The sequence below is a fragment of the Dromiciops gliroides genome, chromosome 2 (assembly GCF_019393635.1).
Source record: "Dromiciops gliroides isolate mDroGli1 chromosome 2, mDroGli1.pri, whole genome shotgun sequence".
NCBI classification, from domain to species: Eukaryota; Metazoa; Chordata; class Mammalia; order Microbiotheria; family Microbiotheriidae; genus Dromiciops; species Dromiciops gliroides.
In genome coordinates this window covers 541,678,899-541,704,607 of record NC_057862.1, presented here as the reverse complement: position 1 = coordinate 541,704,607, position 25,709 = coordinate 541,678,899, and the positions used below count along the sequence as shown (strand labels likewise).

The 25,709-nt window shown below is 39.3% G+C and overlaps 1 protein-coding gene across 3 annotated transcripts in view; it reads right to left on the bottom strand.

The window, feature by feature from the left end:
• Positions 1–10,332: 10,332 nt before the first annotated feature.
• Positions 10,333–25,709, bottom strand: part of PPP3CC (protein phosphatase 3 catalytic subunit gamma) — a 107,041-nt gene continuing 91,664 nt past the window's right edge. The window contains exons 9-15 of one of the 3 annotated variants that reach the window (XM_043981455.1): positions 20,571–20,696; positions 19,126–19,203; positions 18,040–18,066; positions 16,918–16,999; positions 15,187–15,286; positions 11,746–11,775; positions 10,363–10,468 (exon numbers count right to left, since the gene is read on the bottom strand). In XM_043981455.1, the coding sequence (XP_043837390.1) occupies positions 15,247–15,286; positions 16,918–16,999; positions 18,040–18,066; positions 19,126–19,203; positions 20,571–20,696 (353 nt within the window). In that variant the 3' untranslated portion in view covers positions 10,363–10,468; positions 11,746–11,775; positions 15,187–15,246. Of the gene's footprint in view, positions 10,469–11,745; positions 11,776–15,186; positions 15,287–16,917; positions 17,000–18,039; positions 18,067–19,125; positions 19,204–20,570; positions 20,697–25,709 lie in introns of all 3 variants that reach the window. The other 2 variants (XM_043981456.1, XM_043981457.1) reach the window with 2 other exon arrangements.

The window sequence follows — 25,709 nt, the reverse complement described above, 5'->3', positions numbered from 1 at the left end:
CAGTCTAGACCACTGGTCTGTAACTTACAAGTCAGAGTAGACATCAGAGGCAGTCTTGAGGCCTCTTTAGCGTGGGGGCTATAGGCACTCTTTGAGGCTCAGCCCCTGCTTTCACAGCTAGTAAGCATCAGAGGTGGGGTCTAAATCTAAGTATTCCTGACTCCAAAGCCAGGAAGCTTTCCACTAGCCCACACTGCCTCTCCTGTGGCAGGAGATGGCTCAGCCAAGAGATTGCCATGGCAGTGAATCTGTGGCCACCAGCAGGGGATATTGTTCATACTTACAGAGGGAGGGAGCGGGGAGTAGAGGTATGTGGTTGCACATACAGGAATAACAGGTCATTCAGAAAACCAATCTTGGTCACCAAGGGAAGCAAGGAGAGAGGACAGATCAGGTGGACTTTCATTACAATGTGAAGGGTGGGACGTTACAGCTTTTCTTTTTTCTGGGAATGGAAAAGTATGAGGGAGCCCCAAGAGCCAGGAGGAAGAAGTATATTTTCCCCATTATAAGCTGAGAGGAAAAAAAAGGAATTCTGCTAGAATCCACTCTGAGCTTACAAAAAACTTGAAATAAATGTATTTTGCTCCCTATCCCCACATATCCTATCTTCTATCTTCCTTTCTATAATGAAACATTCTTTTTTTGGTGGTTTGAATAGCTTTGGCGGGCAAGACCATAATGACACGATGGTCAGCAAGAGGAATCAGATCACACAGGACACACTAGCACCAATTATTCCTTTCCCTTGGGTCTCTTCTCATGCCAGTGTAAGTTTGTGTCTCTTGCCAGATCTCACTGATGGCCCACCTCTGTGCCAGCTGCCTGTGGGCACAGAAACAACAAAGGAGGGCAACGGACCCGTTTCAAGACCTTGAAAGGCCCTCCTAGGTGTGCACTGGTTTGCAATATTAAATCACAGTACCTAGATCTAGGAGGTCTAAATTCCCTTAACACGGTGTACATGTTTAGTACTAGGCACTGATTCAATTGGACATTTACTAAGTGCTTATATATGCAAGACCCTGTGTTGGGAAGTATGGAGCAAAGATGAAAAACGACAAACTCCCTGCTGCCTTCGAGCTTACAATCTGCTTGGGAGGCCTAGGAAGAGGAGACATATGAAATGCACATAGAAGTATAACAGAAAATAGTGTGAGAGCAGCAGGAGCTACAAAGCGTGCCAGGAAAGTCTGAAAAGAAAAACAACACTTTCAATTGGGGTGGGGGGTGGACAATGAGGGAAGGCTCTGTGGAAAAAGTGGCTAATTGGACTAATCTTTGAGGGGAGACAACAAAGGAGGGTCACCTCCCCAGAAGTGGAAGACAACAGGATGAGATCAGAACACAAGCAGTAAGTAGTTCAGCTTGGAACGGCGAGAGTGGTGGCCACAAATGCATTTCCATGGCAATCTCTTGGCTGATCTGCTGCTTGAGGCCAGTGTGGTTTAAGGGAATAATGTAGAATAAATCTGGAAAGGTAGGTTGGGGCCAAATTGAGGATAGCTTTAAGTGGGGACTTTATCCAATAGGTTACAGAGAGCCCCCAGAGGTTCTTGAGGAGGGCAATGTCACAGTGAGACTTCTGTCTCAGGGAAACTATTTGGCAGCCTTTCTGTAGGACATACTGGAGATAGGGAAAGACTGGAGGCAGACAGAGAGACTGGTTGGGAAGCCATTCCAATAGTCCAGGCAGAACAAGATGAAGGCCAATGTTAGAATGGTGGTAATAAGAACAAAGAGAAGGGAACAATAAATGAAGGAAAAATTGTGGAAGTAGACTCAAGATTTAGCAATAGATTAGGACAAATTCTTAAGTTATAAAAATGACAGATTTTGGACCTGGGTGACTGGATGACAGTACCATCAACAGAAAACAGGAAACTGGGAGGAGGGGACATGTTGAGTTCAAGATGACCAAGAAATTCAGGTGATGTGATCAGCAAGAAGGTATATGAGACTGAACCTCAAAGGAGACACTGGAGCTGGGCACATAAAGTTGAGAGCCATTTGCATTGAGGTGATAACTGAACCCATGGTAGCAAATGAAATCAGTAAGGGGTCAAGGGCAGTCTTGAAGACCACTTCCACTGGGAGACAGAAAATAAGTGGTCTGACAGAAAGAACTAGGAGAACGTGAATTCTCAGTGACACCCTGGGAGAACAGCTGGAAGTGGCTAAAAGTTGTATCATCATTCCTCCTCATTGATGGGCAGATGATAGTAGGTTTCAATCTGCGATTTGTCAGAATGCTTACCTACATCAATAAAAAAACAACAATGGATTTTCACATTGGAATATTAAGGATAAATGAGGACATCAGTGGTAACCAGAGAGGAAAAACCATCCAAAGCATCTCAGCCACAGAGAAGACAGGTGGTTTGGCAAATTAAAAAGCTAAATCTGGCACCAACTTTCCAGCCTTTTCTCACACTGCTCCCCCCCCACCCAGCTCTACAATCCTTCCAAGCTGTACTCTTCATTGTTTCCAGTAATCATTTTGCTTCCTTGACTCCATACATTTGCTCAATTCCTCCCCCTATCACGTGTTGAAATTCTATTTATCCTTCAAGGCTCAGAGTCAATGTCACTTGAACAGAGCCCATCCCTGCTCTATCCAACTGGCGCATTTCTTTCTCCTGGAGCCAGAGCCCCTCACAGATGTTTGGTAAATGCTGCAGTGGGCCTTTCACATTACTGTTTGCTTGATTCTGTTTTTTATTATGGTATTTGTATGCACTTTTCCTCCCCAAATAGAATGTAAGCTACTTGAGGGCAGGGAATATCAATTATTCCTAGGACGACAGATCCAGGACTGGGAGGGACCTTAGAGGTTATATAAACTAACACCCATTTTACTGATAAGAAAACTAGCTCTAAATGATTAAGTGACTTGCCCAAGGTCAGGAATACATGATTCTTGTCAGGATTAAAACCTAGGTCCTCTGACTCTGAGTTCTGCCCTGTATCCACTCCAAGGCCTGTTCTCCTGGCAACATGAGCAGGGATGAAGATGAGGCGCACCTCTGCTGGTAACTGACATGATATAGTGCCCTCCAAAAGCAATCAATCCTGTCTCCTTATTTCCTCAGATGCTAATGAAAACTCTTCAACCACCTAATCTATAATCCCTAATGTCCCCTAATCAGTCACACAGACCTCCTGTCTTTTTCTCTCTTTTTTTTTTGGTTGTTTTGTTTTTAAGAGGCAATGAGGGTTAAGTGACTTGCCCAGGGTCGCACAGCTAGTAAGTGTCAAGTGTCCGGGGCAGCTAGATGGCGCAGTGGATAAAGCACCTGAGTTCAAATCCGGCCTCAGACCCTTCACACTTACTAGCTATGTGACTCTGGGCAAGTCACTTAACCCCAATTGCCTCAAAAAAAAAAAGTGTCAAGTGTCCGAAGCCGTATTCGAACTCAGGTCCTCCTGAATCCAGGGCCGTGCTCTATTCACTGCGCCACCTAGCTGCCCCCACTCTCCTGTCTTTCTCAACACAGGAAGCTACAAGAAACAGCACATGGGACCACAGGAGCAGCCAAAAGGGATCTGATTCAGTCTTAAAGGGAAGGGTGAGGTGGAATTTGCATTTTTGGTTTCAGTCTTTATAATTCAGTGTCTTTACTAGCTTATAACAATGGGAAGGAGAAGGGGCAATGAAAATAAAACCATTTTTATTTGAGGCAGCTGGGCGGTGGCATAGTAGATAAGAACACTGAGCCTGGAGTCAGGAAGACCTGAGTTAAAATCCAGTCTCAGATCGTTACTAGCTGTGTGACCCTGGGCAAGTTGCTTAACTTCTGTCTGCCTCAGTTTCTTTACCAGTAAAATGTGGATAATAACACCTAAAACACCCAGGATCAAATATTTGTTCAGCACTCAGCACAGTGCCTTGAAGGCGCAAAATAAGTGCTAGCTATTATCACTACTCTTAATATTTCTATTTCCCTTTCAGGAGGGCTGAGGTACAAAGAGCATCAGTCAGGATGCCTCAAACTGCACAGCCAGTTATGAGGTTAAGTTAGTTGGACCAAAATTCCAAGCACCTTGTACTTGTTAGAACTGGGTACTGCTGGAGGACCACCCCTACGATGGCACCCACCGTGAAAGCCCCTGTTCAATAACCCTCGTGGCTCCCCTCTCCATTCTTTTTTTTGGGGGGGGGGTACATGGGGCAATGAGGGTTAAGTGACTTGCCCAGGGTCACACAGCTAGTGAGTGTCAAGTGTCTGAGGCTGGATTTGAACTCTGGTCCTCTTGAATCCAGGGCTGGTGCTTTATTCACTGTGCCACCTAGCTGCCCCCCATCCCCATTCTTTACTGCTACAATGATGCTACTTTTACTTTTCAGAGGAAGTTGCACAGTTGGTCTTGGCCACCTCTTCACTTCAGTCAACATGCATCTTTGCTCTGGTTCCTTTCCAAGATGTATGCACAGGTCTTGTTCTGCATTAGCATACCAGAAGTCTGGTCACTTTAACCATCCATTCCCAAGATCACACACATCCAATTTTTCATTGATCATCAAACAGAAGAATCTTTTTCACTTCTCTCGGGAAGGCTGAGGTCCCATGTTTCTTTTAGAATAGTGGCCTCTGCTGGTGAGGGCTTGTAAGAGGACACATGTATGTAATGTGATCCGGTGGTGGGTGGGGAGGGGGTGGAAATTGTTCAGGTCAGAGGAGGAGAAAAGGGCACTATAGAGCCAGGGCAGTTTACAAAGAAAGAGCCAGGTGAAGGAAACAGGGACTTTGAACTGTGATGGAAAAGTCACTGTAGGACAGCTGGGAAAACCATGCAAAGCCCCAGGGCATTTCTGATCCAGAAGCATTGCAGTGCCGTCAGATGGTTGGGCTTTCTTTCAACTTCCTGAATGATAAATTGGGTAAGAAGCCAAACATCAGTGCCTGCACCATGGGATAGAAAAAAAAAATATAAGACACCGGAAGCCAATAAAGTTGTTTAATCTTAAGGATGGGATTTTTTTTTTTTGGTCTTTCTTCCCCCTTTAAGATGACTTCCAATTTACAATAAGACAGTTCTAACAAATTCATTCCTTGTTCACAAAAAAAAGAAATTGTTAAATATTTCTGCCAATAAATGACATTTTTCCACCATTGTCATTAACATAACAAAAAGCAGGAAAAAGGAGGCAATCCCCAGGGAAGTGCATGTTAATTAATTCATCACTCAGGAGAACCTATAAAAGACTTGTACCACTACCTAGTCTTGTGTGTTCTAACCAAGTCACTCGGAATCCTCTTGGGATGGAGCTGGCTGAAAAGTCTATTAGAAAAAAAATCCTTGCTGATTGTAGTGCATGGAGATAGGATGAGAAGGTGTTCAGGATGGCGTCACCGTAAAGGTTCTCTGGTAGAATAAAAAACGTACCTTTGTTCTCCAAGCCCCATTGCAAGCTCCCTCCATATTACATGCACTTTGCTATAACATGCAAAAAGTCAGATTTAGGGAAACAAAGAGGGACTGGGGACTGAGGGGGAAGGGGACAGATTTCAAGTGCCATTTGTTGGCAATGTCAAGGTTGTGTGTAGGTATAAAAAAAATCACTTAAGCCAAGAATATCCTGGAGGTTTGAAGGAGGGAACCCTAGAACCACTCTCAACAGAGTTTGACAAAAAGTTCTTTGTCCACGCCTGTGGAGTGGAGGCAGGCATTAGCCATGGAACTTTTGCAAACTGGGTCTGAGAAGAGAGCCAGTGTTTCATTTTCCTTAAACGAACAGCATATCCCCCTTATTCCCTTTTGTTGGCAGATAGAGATGGGTTACATTTCTCAAGGAAATGATATAGGCTATCTATGCTTTTTACATATACTGTCAATGGCACAATGGCCCTACAGTCAGTCAAGTTCTCTGCCGTTACCTGTTAACTAGCACTTCTTTCCCTGGCTTCCTCTGGGGGAGTATACAGAGAGTAACAATGAAAGGACTAAGTAACAGCACAATGCTTCAATGTTATAGTCTTCTTTAAGTTGCTATGGAAAACTTCTCTCCTTATTTCTGGAATGTGTATGTATATAACAGCCAGTAAGTACAAAGAAAATGAGATATTTGTCTTCATGGGCTTCGTCTCTGTTCTAAAGACACATATCTACATTCCCTTTTACAGTAGGAACTCTAGATTCAAGGTATACCTGACCCTCAGACAAGGCAGGGCTTCATGGTTACAATTAATTACATTAGTAAATTTAGCTCATACCTATGACTCCAGGTCCATAAGCCCATCTCCCTCTTAAAGACTGTCTAATCTGTATGGGGGGTAAAGAATGTTTTTGAAAGAGAAGAAATTTAGGGTTTAGTGTTCCCATAGCAACTAGAACAGTGTTGGGAATACCAGGATATTATCCCAATAGGCCTAGATGGGAATAGGGCATAAATTTCCATCACAAAAAAGAAAGGGAAACACCTGATAGTTCATACATAGGAAGTCTACGAATCAGTCAGGTTAGTACCAGCATTCGAATGATGTCTTCTTGGTGAAAGCCCTTCCTTCCCAAACAAGGTGGATGACTAATGCCCACATACTAGTGCCTAGCTACTGGTATGCTGGTTTTCTCCTGTTCATGGCGGTGGGTAATAGTTAAAAGTCTAAAAGTAACCAGTTAGAAATCTTGGCTATAAATTGCAATTTTACATACAATAAAGATGGTCAGAGGGGACAGATTCCAAATATACTACACCCTGAGAAGTAGTAGAGCGCAGAGAGGTAATAACCCTAGATGCATATATACTCACCTCTAAACTAGGTGAAGTTTCTTTTTTTGTTGTTGTTGCAACCTTTTGAGGTTTATTAGTCTTCTTACAGTGGCTTCAATCTTAGTGATTCTGAATTCACCCAGAGAGGAGGGAGATGGGAAGGGCCCTTCCAAAGCTAATAGGTCCCAAAGTTATCCTGTTATTTAAAAAGTCTCTCTCTTAGGGGTATATAATGTGACATTTGCTCAAATGCTTTTCTTTTCCTGTTTTGAAAAATGCTAGGATATTAACTGTTAGAAGACTATCCAAACTACTGAGACACACTGACATTATGCCTCAATGGCTCATGATTAGAACAGACCAACTATGTGTGATGTCGACATATGGGAGTTATGGAATTGATATTGAAGATATTGAGCCATAAATATCTGATACCCTTTCCTCCTCTTTTAAAAGAAACCTTCTGGTCACCATATAGTGCTGACTGTATCAGGAACCACCCTATGTGTCCACCTAGAAGAAGAGCTGTCATTTTCACATTTTCAGAAAAAATTACACTGTTTTGATCTTAGCATACAACTCTATTTAAAAAAAGTGATTCCCCCCTCTCGCCTTATTACCAAGCATCAAAATTAGAGGTGTTTTAAAAAGGTGACAAGTTATTTTTTTCTGTTAAAATATTTTCGATTGTTTCAAGCTTGATCTTTCAAAAGGCGAATTTGATCCATATGATATTTCACTTTTAAAAGCACATAATTCAGAATAAGAAAGGGGGCTTTGTCTGGTTGGAAAGGTGGAGCTAGCTAATGGCATTTCTTCTAGGGCAAGAGAAGTTCACCTTCTCTGGAGTCTGCTATGGAAGCACTCTTGGTACAGTCACAAAACAGAAGAGCAATGTTACCACCCTGAGGAGAGTGATAGAATCATGCTTTCTGGATTGTCTGAATACTAGCTCAAGAAATAAAATGACAGCGTGAGAAAATCAAAGCAGAAAACCATTTGGTCTGTTTGGGAGCAACTGTTTAGATGGAAATTTTAAATGTTTAAAATGGATTGTCCTGAGTGAAATCTGGAGTGAAGAGAAAATCCTAGTCACTAAAAATGTCCCCTAGTCTACACATCTGTCATGATTAAGAGTGAAATTGCACGTATCGGCACATGAATTATCTGAGGTCCTTATTTTATAGAAAACTATTTTTACTACTTTTAAAAAAGAAACCCACCCCTACCCCCACCCTGGCTCTGCCCTACAGTCTTAAGAGTACACCCCAAAAGAAATCATCTTCAACATTCTATCAAGCTCTCAGGTCTCTTCATTCAGGAGCCACTATAATTTCCAAAAGAGCTGAAAAACTCACTCAGAGCCTTTTCTCATTGTTCACACTGCTGTTAACCAGTGAATGGATCAGAGACCTGAGTAGAGATCAGTACCACTATGTTCTATCAATGAAAGTTGGCAACAGAATGACTCTTCAGTTGACAGTACCTTCTTCAAAAAGGACAGGTGCAGGATTTGTAGTAATTATTACCCAGTGACTTAAGGCCCTCATACATTTTTTGTGGGGGGAGGGGGTGAGTTTTCTATGGTTAGGATGCAATGACTAGAGAAGAAGGGTGAATGATTTTCATTTTCAAATACATATAATCTCTTATTGTACTTTCCAACTTTATTAGTTGAGCTCTCCCAAAGACAGTGATCCTTTCCAATATTGTGAAAAAAGGTATGAGGATTGTCCAGTTGATCAACTTCTTCAAAGAATATAAAAAAGATATTGCTTTCAAGTGTCCTACCCAATTTCCTTTACAAAATTCTAAATCAGACAACAGAGAGACCCTTTATCTCCCTTCTATCATCTTTACACCAGCAGAGAAATTCATGCCACAGCATTTAAACTGTCAAATATACCCTGATGATCTTTGATTGTCATAAGGAAAAAATTGGGTATAATCAGTACAAATATCAGGGGAAAACATGGCATTTTCTAATGAAAGTAAGGAGTTTCCTTGCATTCTCCCACTTGCCCTTGAAATCCTAAAAACTGACAATATTATGTTATTATTGAATAAGATACTTGCATCAATGTTGAGGTGACACTGCCTCAACATATGAGACACTAAGGAATTTCTGAAATTTTCATTTTTTAAACACTGATGAAAATGTATTCATCAGCAAGGCTGAGTAATAGTTATTAAAGCAAGACACCAGAGACATTCTCTTAACCAAAGTAGAAACTTGAAGGATCCTGAAAAAAGTGTTTACCAGTTGATGGTGAACTCAAAAGTTATACGAGTATAGACATATGGGAAAGGCTGTCTGCCTATGATATCAACTCTTGCCCTTGGGTTCCAAGAAATATTAGTGATGATCACATAGAGTTTGACTCATCAAGGGCTATGAAAGACAGCAAATGGTCAAATGGTCAATTCAGAGTGTGGTAAAACCTCTTTCTTTGAACTTCAACCAAACCAAAGATGTTTGTCCAAGTTTACATTTCATAGGGGAATCCTGCAATCCTATATTCAATTTCCATTGCCCCAGTTTTCATCAGAAATATAGAAAATGCTAGAAAATAATAAAGGAAGATACCTGGACAGGGGATAGAAAAGAAAAGGATAGTGACAGAATAGAGAAAAGGATTTTAGTTGCAAAAATGTTTTGAAGAGGGCATTTAGAAAACACTGAGAAAATACTGCGTTCTTGGTTTTGCTTTTGTTTTTGTTTTGTTTTGTTTTCTGAAGGAGGAGAGCAGTTCATTTGGAGCACAAAAATGGAAGCAGATGTCTGACAGTTACACGAGATTTTCTAGAAACTTCTCCCTCCCAAAATCTTAAAGGGAAGTCTTAAACCAATTACGCCTGTACTTCAATTGACAAGTTTAAGTAATCCTAAGAGTATCCTTTATTATTATGATGATGATTTTTGCTCCACAGGATTACATTAAAAGGAACTGGAGTCCAGAAGAAAGTAGGGCATTATGGTAAACACACCCTTTGGACCTTAAGCTATTCCTAGGATTGGAGTTATCCACTTTAAAATTAAACCCCAACCAAGTTTTTCACAATCAGAGAAACAGGTTTAGCTTACCATAATCTATCAGACCTTTCCAAGAATTAATGTCTAAAGAAGCAGATGCATCTAGGCAAAAAGTTGTTGAGCTTAAATCAAAGATATATCCCTTTAAAAATGAGAGGACTAGCTGACTGGTTCAAATCAGAAACTCAGGGTGTAGTTTCCAAAGGCCCTCTTATAGAAAGGGTGGGGGGGTGGTGCACAGGTATCACCTTTACAGCACAATACTTCGTGTATATAGTATCAATCAGACCAATTTCTAAAAATTTTTACAAAGAAAAAAGGAAAAAAAAAGAAAAAAATGGGAATTTTTATATTGAACATAAATTAAAAAAAATTTACAAAATGGTCACCTTTCTTACAGAATAAATGTAGACTGCATCACAAATGTGCCTCCAGGTTTCAGTTTGTTTTTGTTTTCCAATAATAAATAAATAAAATGTTTTTAAGTTTTGGATCCATTAGTGGTACCACAGCAGTTGCTTAGAGCCATTATTGGCTTTTCTTGGTCATGTCGCCCTTGCTCACTGACCGGGTTGTGTTCGTCACCAAATTCACCGGCACTGCCACTGGCCCATCAGGGTATGACTTATCTCTGCGGGGGGCATACGGCTCATTAATCCGTCCAGGCCCCGAGCTTCCTCAAAGCTCTCGAATCTTGTGAGGGGGTGAAAACCCTCGGATGGCTAGAGAGAAACAGAAACAGTAATTTTAATCTGCAACAATGTGGAGACTTTAAAAACAGCCACTCGGCCACATACCCAAACTCTCCTAAAGAACAACACACAAAGGACTGCTGAGCACATGTCTGGTGGAGGGGAAGAAGGGACCAGAAAGCAGATCAATTTTATCTGACTCGTCAGAAACAACCCTTAAAGGCTCAAAAGTGCTTGAATCAGTGAAGACAATTTTTCTAAATACTTAAATTGTTCATTAGTCAGTGGTAGTCACAAATTTGGGGGAAAGACAGCCAAATTTTTTTTTGCTCCTAATACGTTTGGGAAAGGGTTGCTTATAGGTCCAGAAATGTACTCAACATTTTTAAAAAAATGGTAGGAACAAGTTAAACACAGGGTGGTTACTTTAAATCACAAACACCATACATGACAATACAAAGGTAAGAAAAGAGCTAATTTTGGATCAGAAAGGTGGTATTTTATCTTGCACAACCAGTAGCCGAACACAATTTTGCCAAATGAGATGACCAAGAGCCAATAAAAATGGCTTCTTTATATTTCTATCAGCTTAACTGTTATAAAAATTAGGCAGAAAACTGTATGTGGAAATGTATATAGGAGCTTCATTTCTAACTCAACCTCTTAGTCCCTTAACCATCAACATAAATTATCAAATGAGTTTAACAAATTTTCAACAATAAAATTTCCAAATTAAAGAATTTTTAAAAATCTATTTAAAATTATATACCTTTACTTAATACTTCCCAATTCAATTTAATTTATTTTCTTTCATACTGAGATAGATTACCATGAATGCTAGGGAAATCTCATGACTGAATCAAATGATTTTTTTTCTATTCATTTTACCTTTGCTCTTAAAAGTCTTGGAGATATATAGTTAAGGGGTTTTAGCAAAAGAATTTCCCAGAAGCCATTTAGAGGACAAGTAGTACCAAATAAAGAGCTTTAGGATAATAGATGGGACACTAGAATAAACAACTTGAGATTTTACTTGCAGAAACAGCTGCCCAGACACTCAAGTTTCTGCAATTGCAATAATACTGATAAAGAACCCAGGAAGGCTTCATCTCTTGTGAGGATTATATTCAATTACTTTAGATGTTGGCCACCAAAGAAGATATACTTTATGAACTTTTCCAAAGAAGCCTCTGCTTCTTTCCTCACTGTTCCAGTTCTGGTGATGCAATCTCTTAAACGTCAAATAAAGCTTTTTTAAATTATAAGACAAACAAATGATCACAGCTCTTGGTTGATTCTAGCCATACCTTCCTGTGCCTCTACCGCTTCTATTGTGGCTGTAAGACAGCAGGGACAGTAGCATGCAAAAATGAAGACAGAAAAAGAGTGAGTAAGCTGACAGCTTTGCTGCCAGTATTGAAATCCCAGGTTCCCATCCATCCATCCATCCATCCATCCATCCATCCATCCATCCATCCATCCATCCATCCATCCATCCATCCATCCCTCTCTCTCTCTCTCTCTTTCTTTCTTTCTTCCATCTGTCCATCCATCCATCCATCCATCCATCCATCCATCCCATCCTTTTCTGTCAATAATAATGACCAAAGGACTACTAAGCAGGTGAGCTAGAATTTTCTTAATACTTAACACTTCTTGGAAACCTTTATTGCCAATATTCCTTATAATTAAGCTACTGGGTCTGAAATACTGATTACAAGAAATAAAAAACAGGGTTGTCACCCCACTTTTAAAACTCTAAGGAAAGGAAATGAACAACTGTGTACTAATGTCTTGATGTCTGTCAAGTAAATGTTTGAAATTATTTTGAAATAATCTAGAAGTGTCACAAATGCTTCAATACGTACAGTTTGCCTGAAGTTGAGTGAACCCCTGTGTTGTAATTCAACAAAAAGATAAAGGAAAAGTGACTCCTTATTGCTCTCTAAATGGAATACTGTTGCACCCAAAGCCTGGGAAAGATTGTACCAAGTCACCTGTAGGAACTCTGTCCCTTTCTCACTCAAACAAGCCTGCTCTCAAATAATAAACCAGCATTTGGAAGAAAAGAAGTGAGTTTCCAACAGAAGTTATTTTCTCTGGCTATTCAGGTGATGATATAAATTTGTGGTATGCTCTGGATTTGAAGCATAGCAGAAGCTGACATTTCAAATCCACATGGCTTCTAATCACTGTGTAAGAGGGCTGACTAATTGCCAAGAAAGTCTTTTGCTCCCTCATTGTGATGGAAAAGGGGGATAATTTAAATTCAGGATTAATAAACTTCTCTGCCTAGAATTCATGGAGGAAGTAACAATTGTGAACCATTAAAAGGTTGTTGGGATGTGCTAGGGGATACAGAATACAAGGAAAATTGTGCCTTTTATCTATTACAGATAAAAGAAGGGGAAAATAAAGGGACTAACATCCCATTGCACATAATGATCTCAGAATTAATAAAACAAAGAGAAATTGGGAAAATTAATGTTCCTTCTTAAAGCAATGTGAAAATCCACATTGAAATGAATAAAATGCATAGTATTTGCTTATTAAAACCTTTTTTTTTTTGTGGAGGCAATTGGGGTTAGGTGACTTGCCCAGGGTCACAGCTAGTAAGTGTCAAGTGTCTGAGGCCAGGTTTGAACTCAGGTCTCCAGACTCCAGGGCCAGTGCTCTATCCACTGCGCCACCTAGCTGCCCCACTTATTAAAACTTACTAAACGCTTATACCACCAGTTGCCCAAAACACACATGTACAAGCTTTAAAAATCTTTGCTCTTAAATTTAAAACATTTGTCTCCATTAACAATGCTATACTGTTACAATTTCCTATTTCTGTTAGAAAGTGGAAGTGGAATCGTAGGAAACAGTCCTCTGCTGTGGTCTTTTCCCACACTGTCTAAATCCACCTGATTAAAGTGTGATTCAAGAAGTGCGTAATAATGCTATGTGTCAAAGTAGGGTGGTGTTTGTTCAAAGTTGCTCAAATAAGGGTATCATAAACATGACAAGCTCTAGTTGCTGATACCAAAGTTTGCAAATGACTTCAGTTAGCAAAGAAGAAAGACTCTAGCTAGCTACTTATAAAGAGAGCAATAAGTTCTTCAAAAGTACTATTTTCCTATACTATAGATCAAAGCTTCTTAAACTGAGGGTAACTGAATGTGAGGGTTTTGAAAAACTTGGCAACAACAAAAGGTTATGTATACCTATTTTATATACCTATATACCCAGGGTCATGTAAAATTTATCAGGCAAAAAGGGGTCGTGAGTGGAAAAAATTTTAGAAGCCCCACTATACATCTTTTTTACAATGTCCTCAAGGCTCCTATCAACTCAGACATCCCAGTGCTTATCTAAAAAGCAATCTCCAGGAAGGGGGCACATTTGAGGCTACAATAATATGTGGATTATAAGAAACTGGTAAAATAATAAGATCATAAAATGGTATTTGCCATTAAAATCTAGACTCAGAGACAGTCATGCTTTTTCACTCAGTAGAAAAGAATCTTATTCGTTTGAAGCCAAAACAAAAAATATCTGAGTAAAGTTTTATGGGCTTTCAATCTTTTTTCTGCAAGGCAGCTTACAATTGTTTTCTTTATTTTCCTGCTTATTCTTCATCACTAAGTTAATTCCTTTGTACTCCAAATGTAAACAAAACAAACAAAACCCTTACTGGTGATGCTGTGATGTAGAACACTGGATTTCCAGTAAAAGGACCAGGTTTCAAATCCTAGCTCCTTGATAAATGTGTTGAGTGATGTGGGTAAGTCCCTTCACTTCTCTAGGTCTCAGTTTACTTATTTGAAAAATGAGGGGGTGAATAAAAGGATCTCTAAAGTCCCTTCAAGCTCTAAATATCACAAATCTGTTCAACGAAAAATAATACAGTTGTTTAGAGGGGAAATAGCAGGGTTTTTTTGTTGTTTGTTTTTTTTAGTGGGGCAATTGGGGTTAAGTGACTTGCCCAGGGTCACACAGCTAGTAAGTGTTTAAGTGTCTGAGGCCGGATTTGAACTCAGGTACTCTTGACTCCAGGGCCGTGGCTCTATCTACTGCGCCACCTAGCTGCCCCGGAAATAGCAGTTTTAGTAGGTATTTCAAGTCAAATTAAACAACCATAATGTAGATGCTCAAAAAAGACACACATCTCAGCTATTAGATTGAAGAACAAAGAATTCAATTCTATATTTTTAAAAAATTTCAGTTAGAAAGGGCCAATTTCTACCAGCCCATTACAATGGGAACTTCTGCTGCATATAGGAGGCAGTTAACATGAGCAAACCTTAGATGGAAAAGTTTGAATAAAACTAAGGGAGGGTAAAAACAAGCAGCAATGTTTATGTCCATGGTTGGCTGCTATTTAACATCAGTTCTCACATTTCATAGACATTCAATAATATTAGATAATGTCTTCCTCTCTCTCTAGTCTAGATTTGCTTACTTCTACTAAGTCTCAACCTTTTATTCCAAGACCCCACACAGCAACTCTCCTTACTCTCCTTAAAGGCCACCTTCCTTAGACCTTTAGAACTAGCAGTGTGGCAAAGAAACATTCTTGGCCACAGAGAAGAATCTGGCTGCCAGAAGATGAATAAACACTTCAGCAGGACAACAGGAAAGGGATTATGAAGAGGTTTATAACTTCCAGGATGAGAAATCAAGATGCTTTTATTTTACATGGCAATGGTTGGGAGTAGAATCCTATTCTACCTGGAAGGACCACTTACTTCTCCTACACTCACCTGACTGGAGGGTCTGCTTTCCTCCTGAGAGGACACCCAGAGGTAGTGTACCTGTAGGAGTCAGCCCCTTTGAGAGTCAGCACACTTTTCCCTCTCCTCTCTAGAAAGGAATAAAAACATTCGGTTAACTCTTAGAAATATCCTGTTCAGCACATCAGAGAAAAACTTGAGGTAGCACTGAAGAGAGGGACTATTCCTTCTTCCATTCCCTAAAAAAGGAACAGAGGAAGCAGTTTTCCTCTCCTTCATTTCCTAAAAACAGTATCTTCTGGTAACATCTTTGGGTTAATTATGCAACAGCAAGTCCATACTATATAAAGACATTTGATGAGGGCTATATGCATATATATGTTAGTATGCTTGTACTTAATTTGTTATGTGAGTCTGATCCAAATTAGAGACCTGGGCCATTGAAGGATCTTATTTGGACACTAACCTCTAGTTCAAAAAGGGCAATTCTAAAATTGATTTCTAAGATTCTTATAATAGACTGTACTGGGGGGGCGGCTAGGTGACGCAGTGGATAGAGCACCGGCCCCTGGATTCAGGAGGGCCCTGAGTTCAAATCTGACCTCAGACATTTAACACTTACTAGCTGTGTGACCCGGGGCAAGTCACTTAACCCCCATTTCTCTGCAAGAAAAAAAAAAAAAAGACTGTACTGGACCACCAGGCCCCCCCCCCCCAATGTTCTTTAATGGCTCCTATTTTATGTAAAACGTTTTGGTGTTTGCAAAAGTCATGAAATAATAAAACACAATTTCACACACATGAAAAACAGTCCTACAAAATCTGAAACATGAATTCATACTTATTGTGGGTGTTATTTATTTTTTTTTTTAGTGAGGCAATTGGGGTTAAGTGACTTGCCCAGGGTCACACAGCTAGTAAGTGTTAAGTGTCTGAGGGTCGGATTTGAACTCAGGTCCTCCCTGATTCCAGAGCCGGTGCTCTACTCACTGCACCACCTAGCTGCCCCATGTGGGTGTTATTTCAAGGATATTATATAAAGAATTCCCAGTTTAAGGCTCTTGGAAGAAAATAAAAATTGCCATGGTACAACCAAATCTCATTAAAAATAGCAGTTACAGGGGCAGCTAGGTGGCGCAGTGGATAAAGCATTGGCCCTGGATTCAGGCGGATCTGAGTTCAAATCCGACCTTAGACGCTTGATACTTAACTAGTTCTGTGACCCTGGGCAAGTCACTTAACCTTCACTTGCCCCCCCCCAAAAAAAAAGGCAAAAAAAAGGGCAATTACAGTGTAGAAAAGAAATATATGTAAATATTTATTTGTTATTTCAGAAAAAAAATAAGATTTTTGTTTGTTTGGGTTTTTTTGATGGGGCAATGGGGGTTAAGTGACTTGCCCAGGGTCACACAGCTAGTATGTGTCAAGTGTCTGAGGCCGGATTTGAACTCAGGTACTCCTGAATCCAGGGCTGGTGCTTTATCCACGTGCGCCACCTAGCTGCCCCCAAAGATTTATAATATATTAGTAAAGAAACTAGGGACAGGAACTGTGGTAATAAATATGGCACATATATTTTACTAGTTCCAAAGCAATTATACCCAAGGGGTAAATACTGCTATATCTTTCCACTATAACCATGAATTCAATGACAATTTCCAAAATGTAAAAAAGAAATAAAAATGGCCTAACTCAATTTGCTTCGATTTACTAATCAGATTTGAACTTCTTTTCTACTACATGTTACAGTTGAAGTCTTACCGAAGAATTGAAAACACTCGTGCCATCTTTCCAATAGCCCTGATTTTATTTCTGATGATCTCCTTACGAATTGATGCACCTCCTGAGAACAGAAAGATCAACTGAGTTAAAAGATCTCTGTCTCTCTCTCTGTCTCTCTCTCTTAGGGCCAACAGGTTGCTTCAAAAAAAAAAAAAAAACAGGTCAGTGTTAAGAATCCTGCCTTAACTAAAACAGATTTAAAAATAAAAAGAGAAATTAAATCTTAAGTTATTTGAACAAACAAAATCCTGGGGAGTGCTAAGGAAATCAGAATCTGAAAGAGCAAGAAACAAAATAACAGGAAAGGATAAGATTTTTAAAAAGAGGGAAGGAACAAAAAAGAAAAGAAAGACTGGATGGGTCTGTCTCAGGTAAGATCCTTTTGGTGGAACTCAACAGGCAAAGGATACCACATAATAAAACAATACAAAACACATTTACATACATATGCACACACCTCAAAAAACACAAAGACAGTTGGTGAAACAAAGTTCTCTTGTCTGATTGCTGATGGACATCTTGGGATGCAGGATTGCACCTGCCAATGGCAAGTGATTATTCAAGCAGGTTCTTCTGCATGTAAACACAATGTATAGCTATCCTGAACTTGGTGGGAGTGCATTTATTTCTTTAATCCCCAGTTATACATGAATTGGTGAGATCTTTTACACTACAGACAACTGTACAAACGGAACTGAGGGAGAAGAGTAGAATGTGTGGAAGATATTTTTTGAAGCAAAAAAAAAAAAAAAGAGTGCAAGGCCTTATGTTCTTCTGTGATGTGAGGTTCATGAAATAACTCACGCATTACAAGCCAAATTTCAGATCTAGCATGCACTGAAGGTCCAGGCATGCATCAGGTGACTGCATTCAGAAGTCAGAAACAGAAATGTGATAGCATCCCTGCAGCTTTCAATATCCTAAAGAACCACAGCAGGATTCACACATACAAAGCATTTATGTTAAAATAAAAAAGAGATGAGAAAGGATGGAGAGTCTGCTTCAAGTATTCAGCTATCAACTATTTTAAAAAATCTATTCCATGGGTTCTAGTGGTACAGGCAGCATGTATAAAGCTATTAGCACATTCTAGTTGGGTACCTTTCTGATAGCTTGAAATGTAGTGATCTTCAGGGAGAAGAGACACCAAGAAACAAGGAATGAAGATAGAAATATGAGAAGAGAAATTTAAGTTTCATGGGAGGGGGAAAAAAAGTCAAGAGGAAATGGGACAAGGGCAATGGGGCATGCAGCTCACAAGAGATAGTTTCTTGTAATGTGGTAGGATAGCAAATTCAGACTTCCTAGTTTAACATATATTTTGCCAGTTAGTCTTTCCCTTTAAGACTTTTTAGTTTTATGTAAATTGTCTGAGATCCTCCAATATGCTTCTACCTCCACACAACATTAAAATAAACCTAACTAAATGAAGTCCCAGAAGGGTGTTTTTTCTTGAATAATGTTGCCTAATGAGAAAAGAATAAGAGCAGATAAGCTTAACACTCATAAATTTAAAATATAAACAGTAGTGAGAAGTAGTAGTAAAGACTATAATCTGGATACATTCTGGAAGTCATATGCCTTAGAACTGGGGAAAAAGAGAATTAAATTAAACACACGGACTCTTGGTGCTTTTACAATGAAGTCTCAACCAGTTGCTTAAATTAGTTGAAACATCAAATTTAATAGGCCAAAGTCAAAATCCTGCTACCAGGTTGGACCAGTCAGCTTTGCACAATATAAAACCCAGTTCCATAATCCCTCCCAAATTGAACCCAAATGCACAAATGTGTGCTTCTGGAAGGGGTACGGAATGCTTCATGCAACCCATCTCCACTACTGAAAAACAACTCATAGCACTCATATAACAACCAGGTCCTCTGTGTTTCTCTCTGTATAAATGGGGCACACTTCCTAACAACATGAAGTAATTCTCATTTCTCTTATTTACCTTTATGTAGATTGATACCATAGATGTTATCGAACTTCACCACAATTTCCAAAAGGATCTAAAAAAGAATAGTAGCTCACTAAACAAGACTATTAACTAAATATTTACACTTCAGGGGCTAACTTGTCAGAATCAGATCATGAATGGTGGGCATGAACTTTAACATAGTTTTTAAAACCCACCCCCCCACACACACACACACACCTCGGCTTCTATTAAAGACAATCCAAATTTACCTTCCAATGTCTCATCACCATCTGAAATCAACTCATCATCAGAGCATATGTTGAGAATGTTAACCAGCATCTCGGTGACTATGTGATGGAATAAAAAAGAAGAAAACTTAAAACACTTTAAAAATATTTTTTCTCTAAACACAACATGTATTATACAAACACATGGGAACAGAATTATCTTCTCTATTTAGTAGATTTAATTGACAACTTTTGTTTTTTGTATGACCTAGAGTCCATGTCTGTATCCCCTTCTTCACCCTTCCCAAAGTGTCATCTCTCATAAAAAATAAAGATTTTTTAAAAAAATTAGCAGAATTCACCAGTACATTCTAAAAAATTTCAATTGCTACACAATTTTCTACCACCTATGGACCCATCCACTTTTTTTTTTTCTGTGAGGCAATTGGGTGTTAAGTGACTTGCCCAGGGTCACACAGCTAGTAAGTGTTTAAGTGTCTGAGGTTGGATTGAACTCAGGTACTCCTGAATCCAGGGCGGTGCTCTATCCACTGCACCATCTAGCTGGCCCCCCCCCCCCCCGCCCCCATCACTTTTGTAAAGGAGTGGGAGAGGTGTCTTCTCACAATCTCTTTTTTGGGTACAAAGCTTATTGTTCTGTAATTTCAGCGAAGTCTATTTCTAACTAGTTTTAACCTAATGTGAAGGAAATCCTAAAATTAAGTATATCCTGCAAGGATCACTCCAGATTATGAAAATCAAATATCTCATTTGCTCCATTACAGAATTCTCAAAGAATCTTCTAATTATTCAATAATTTTCTAGTTTAACTTTTCAAAACACCTTGGACTGATTACACATAGAAAAAATTCCATTTCACAATCAACTTACCAAAAAGGACTATGTTTGCATAGTTACATCAAATGCAACAACACAATTTTGAAATATGACATACCTGATACTGTTACATTGTGATGGCACCTTGTAGTTGATAGAGATATTTCATCACAACCCTGTTAAGGAATTAATTATACTTTGCAAAATCTAAACTGCTCTATAAATGTTAGCAATACTATTATTATCACCCTATTTTACAGATGAGGAAACTGAAGTTAAAGGCGGAAATGACTTGCAAGGCCATGTAGCTCATGAGGGCATGAACGAAAAAATCTGAATAAGTATTCTAACCTCCCAAGTTTATCTTAGTGCATGTAGGGATTGTATTACTTTTAATTACTTGATCAAACTGGAGTTACTCCTTTAAACAACTACTTTAAATAAATCAAACATAATCCATTATAATTAAGCCTAAGAATCAACTAAAACACACTACATGTAGCCAGAATATAGAGTAAACAAAACCCCCCAGCCTCCAATATTGAGTTATTTGTACATTTCTACATGAGTTGGGGACTCTGAATACAAATCATTTTGTGATTAATCACTGATTTAGGTATAGGGAGGTTTGGATGATTTATTTCTCCTACCTTTCTCCCCAACAAAAGGTAAAGACCATGTAAAGACATCCATAAAGTTTGGAAGCCAGTAGGGGTGTGGAGAGCAGTTAAACTGTCTGATGTTCATGATATTGTTTTCATATTTCAGAACAGCAGCTGAAAGAGAATAAATCAAGAGAATTGGGGCACATTAAAAATATACTTAAGAAACAGCAACTGTTTCTCTTTATGTAGCTTTAAACACTTATGCTACCTATAATTCAGGCTATTTTGTTTGTAAAGTACAGGCTTCTTATTGGAAAGAGATTCACAGTAATTTATAATAGTTCATCTCAGTTAACTATCCCAGGGAATTATGGTACCTGAAGAGTTCACTATAATAAAACTACAAAGCATGGTAGGTAGAGCTCTAAGACTTCAAAAGGACATTACAGGAGCGAAGTTAGAAGAACCTTTGGAAGGCCTTACATTATATAAGTAAGTTTGTTTTGTGATTCAGTCTACAAGGGAAAAGATTTGGTTCTTTGGAAGGTTATATAACTGGACAATTATTAATTCACATTAGTGGCTGTAAACTATCATACTGTGTGGAGTAACTTGGAATCAATTACTCAAGTCATTTCTGTGAACAAGGAAAAAGATCTCTCCCTCCCCCCCTCTTCCCCCCTCTCTCCCTTTCCCTCCCTCCCTCCCTCTGTGTCTCACCTCACTGTAGCCAGTATATATATGGCTGCTGTACAAGAGATGTAAAATTTTACAGGCTCATGTGGTTGCACACATTTCAATGATAAGTTACCCTTTAAAATGTCAATCTGTCCACATTATCAATAGTTAGGACTGCTACCCCCTGCCATACTCAGAAAGTACAAAAAGTGATTATCTAGCACTAATTTTTGTTCATGTGAAATTATATCCCAGTGGCATAGTAATCTTAATATTAAGAGTTAATGAGTACCTACATAAGACTAGGCATTGCAGAGAATAGGTATTTCCTATTCTTTTTCTGTATGACTATTTCTTTTCCCCGGTGAGGCCAATTGGGGTTAAGTGACTTGCCTAGGGTCACACAACTAGTTAGTGTTGTGTCTGAGGCCAGATTTGAACTCTAGTCCTCCTGAATCCCGGGCTGGTGCTCTATCCACTGCACCACCTAGCTGCCCCCATATGACTATTTTAAAAGCATTCATATAGGGCATGTGCCCTTAAGTCATATAGAAGACAAATCTGGGAACTGGACCCACAGGAGCAGAAGATTACAATGGGACAATGCTGAGAGATGCAACAAAACCTTGGTGTACACTTGGGTTTAACGAATCATTAAAGGATGTAGAAAAGTAACCATTAAAACAGGGAACAACAACAATCTTTTATCTTTTCAAAGGGCACCCAGTGGGACTGATATATTCCATTGTCAGATCTAAGGAATAGTCTGGGAAAGAGGAAAATAGAGAGAATAAAGTCCGGAAGGGACAAAAGGAAATTGCCTAGGAGGAAGTGGTAGAATGCTACCAACCAGTGTTTTAGTGGCCATTCAGCATTTCCTAAGGGATGCTTAGGAAGCAGTAAGAAAAATAGGAGCCACTTATTGAATAAGGATGGTGATGGAAAGGTCAAGTGGAAAAACTGTCTAAAGGAGTTTACCAGAGTCCTGGCACAGACCTGCTTGATGACAGGAATACCAAACACAAGAGCAAAACTAGACTTGAGAGGTTGGACTGCTAAGTAGTGAGAGTAGGCAGAGGCAGTATGCTATCTAGTTGCTCAATGAAGTGAGTGGTGAATAAATGTTAACTTACAAATAATGTAAAATTTAGAGAGACATGTTAAGGAGGACAGATATAGTACCAAAGAAATGTGAGGATATAGTAACATCTTAAGTATACTTGAAAATGCGAGGCAGGTAATATGAGAATGGAAATAAAAACACTTTTGTATAGAAGAATGTAAGTTAGAGGGGCAAGCATGGGTTATTGAATAGAGTGCTGAACTTGGGAGTTGGAAAGAACTGGGGTTCAAATCCTATATCTGATGCTGTGTGACCACAGAAAGTCACTTAACTCCTCATCTATAAAATATAGAGGTAGACTAGATGGTCTAAGGCTCCTTCTGGTTTTGAAACTATGATTCTATGAGGAGATGACAAGCCATCTTCCACACAGCTGCCAAACTATTATGATTACAGCACACTTCTGATTGTGGTACTTCCCTGCTCAAGAAGCTTCAATGGTTCCTTCCATATCCAGGACAAAATACAAACTCCTCTAGTTGTCACTTATAGCCCCTCACACACTAGCTCCAAATGACATTTATTTATTTTGGATAAAGAAGTGGGATTTTATCTGCAAAGTGGAGCTCCTGGACGAAAAACTCCTCTATCAATACAGATTTGAAACTTAAACAATCTTAGAGAGTCCTCTGGGGCAGTAAATGGGTAAGCCATGGGACGTTGTGTGACTCACGGTCACAAAGCCAGTGTATCAAAGGTGGGACTCGAACCAGGGTATTTCTGATTCTGAGCGTCAGCTTTCTAGACACTACTTGTTGCCTCTTTCAAATTTTTATAACGTGATTATATTCTTGCAATAACTGATATTTTTTTAAAAGTACAGTGATAGTGAGTCACTGAAGCGAATAGAAGCTCCTTCTAAAAAAGTGTCCCAGTACTTAACTAAATAAGTTGTGTATGTAGTTCACTAACAAAGAATTCAATCTTGAAAAATTCCTATGCTCAATTATTTTCCATGGAAAAAAAATAACTTCTCCCACTGACAAATGAGAAGTGATTAAAAAAGACCAGGCCTGAAAAAAAAAACAACCAAACCACACATCTAAAGAGTATTGCCCTTTAAAAATAATAGAAATATACTATGTGAAGCACTTACCCTTGATGGTTTGGAGGATTAAGTGATACTACATAAAGAGTCATATAAATGTTAGTTATTACATTAGGAAATAGAAACTAATTTGCGGAGGAGGAAAGGGTGCACACCCTCTTGTTTGTGTGTATGAAAAAACAGATACGGAAGAAGCAAGAGCAGGACAGGAGAAGCAAGGAAGAAGGGAGGGGAGGAAAACGAGAGGGAGGGAGAGGAGGGAGGGGAAAAGAAAGAGAAGGGGAGAGGGAGAGGGATAGGTGAGGAAAGGCCTCAAGCCTAAACTTAGAAATGGACACGTGCAATGAGCTTTAGACATGCTGCCCCCTTAGGATAACCCTGGGCCTTTCTACCTACCCTGTAGCTGAACATTTTTCTACGTGCTGTTTTCCTTCAATTAGAGGTTAAGTTTCTTGGGACGCGGGGGACTTTCTCACTTTTCTGCTGGCACACTCAGCAGAACTTAGCACAGTGCTTCACATATAGAAAGTACTTAATAAATCATAGACACATGGTAGGGCCTTAATAAAAATGGACTGACTGATTGAAAAGCTAGTAGGCCAGTTTGGCCTTGTAATGCAAAATGTGTAAAGGAGAGTAATATGAAGTAATGCCAGACTGGTGAGATATTTAAATACAGCCTGATGAGTTTGCATTTATCCTTAGGGTAATAAAGAGCCACTAAAGAGGTAGGGACTAACACAGTTATGATTTATATTTTTAGAAATATTAATTTGGGAGCTATATGGAAGATGGAATAGGAATAGAGACTACCAAGAATAGGCTATCACAGTACTGTGAATGAGAGGTAATTGATTGGGGGCAAATGAGGGAAGCGGTTGTGTGGGATTTCTACTTGTGAAGGTAGAATTGATTTAGTGACAAGACTATAAATGGAAGTCAAAGATAACTCCAAGGTTATGGATCTGAATGTGAGGATAGTTGATCTTTCTTTCTTTTCTTTCTTTCTTTCTGTCTTCCTTCCTTCCTTTCTTTTGTTTTTGGATAGTGGATCTTTTCAACAGAAGTTTTTAGGAGAGAAGAGAATGTAATTAGATGTCTTCAGTCTTGAGAGGTCAACAGAATACCCAGGAGGAGACGCACAGCAGGAACGTGTGATTGAGGATTCAAGAGTGAGAATAGGATTATAAAAATTGAGAGTTACACAGAAACAATGACTGAACCGCAGGACCCTCTGCTGTTGATCACCAAGAGAGACAACAGGGCACAGGTTACTAAATATCATAGTAACAATGCTAGTAGCCAGTCTCTCCACTTTTTCATAAAACCATTTACAAAGACTGACAGTGCCAGTGATAGATATACTCTAGTAAACATTCATCCGGGGCAGATGCAAGTAGATTCTATTTGTGCATAACCAGATCAAATAATTCTTCTGCTGCATTTACTGTTAGCTACAACAAATTGGCTGTGTTAATCTTGCTTTTGCTGCCTTTTATTTAACTCTGTTTCCAATTTTTAGAAATGTGGTCATGTGGGAATTGTACTGGAAGATACTCAGTCATTCTGACCACTCCTTCATACCACGGCTTAGAGGGTCTCAGACTTTCCCACCTCCAGTATGGAAAACTGTGCTAGAGATATTATTTTTGGGCTTATAGCTCTGTGGCTGAAGATAAATGATCCAGCAAAAAGAACTAAGAAGGAACAGTCAGAAAAATAAAAGAACTAGTAGAGAACAGTGTCATGGAATTCAATTCTAAATACATTTATTGAGCACTTACTATGTGTGAGCACTGTGCTAGATGCGGGGGTTACAAAGGCAAAAACAAAACTATTCCTCCCTTTAGGTAGTTTACTAGAAAGAAACATGTACACAGGTAAGTAACTTCAGGAAGGAAAAAATACTAATTACAGGGTTGGAGAAGAGGAAGTTAAGGAGCTGTGCTTTAAAGAGAGCCAGGGATTCTAAGAGGTGCAAGCACAGGACCAAATGAGTGGAGATAGAATGTCACATATGAGGAATAGGTAGGAGGACAGTTTGACTGGTACACAGAGTATATGATTGGGGAGAAAAGAAGGAATAGGTGGGCACTAGATTATGGAAGACTTTAAATGTCAGGCTGAGGGATTATCCTAGAGCCACTGAAGATTTCTAATTTGGGACATGATATGGTCAGATCTGTGTTCCAAGCATATCAATTTGACAGCTGCGTGGAAGACACTGAAGAGAGAGACCAATTAGTTGGCTACTTTATGCCAGCGGTGATATTAGGATAGACACTGTGTTAGTAGAGAAAAGGGGATGGGACAGACTTGACAAACTGACTGTATT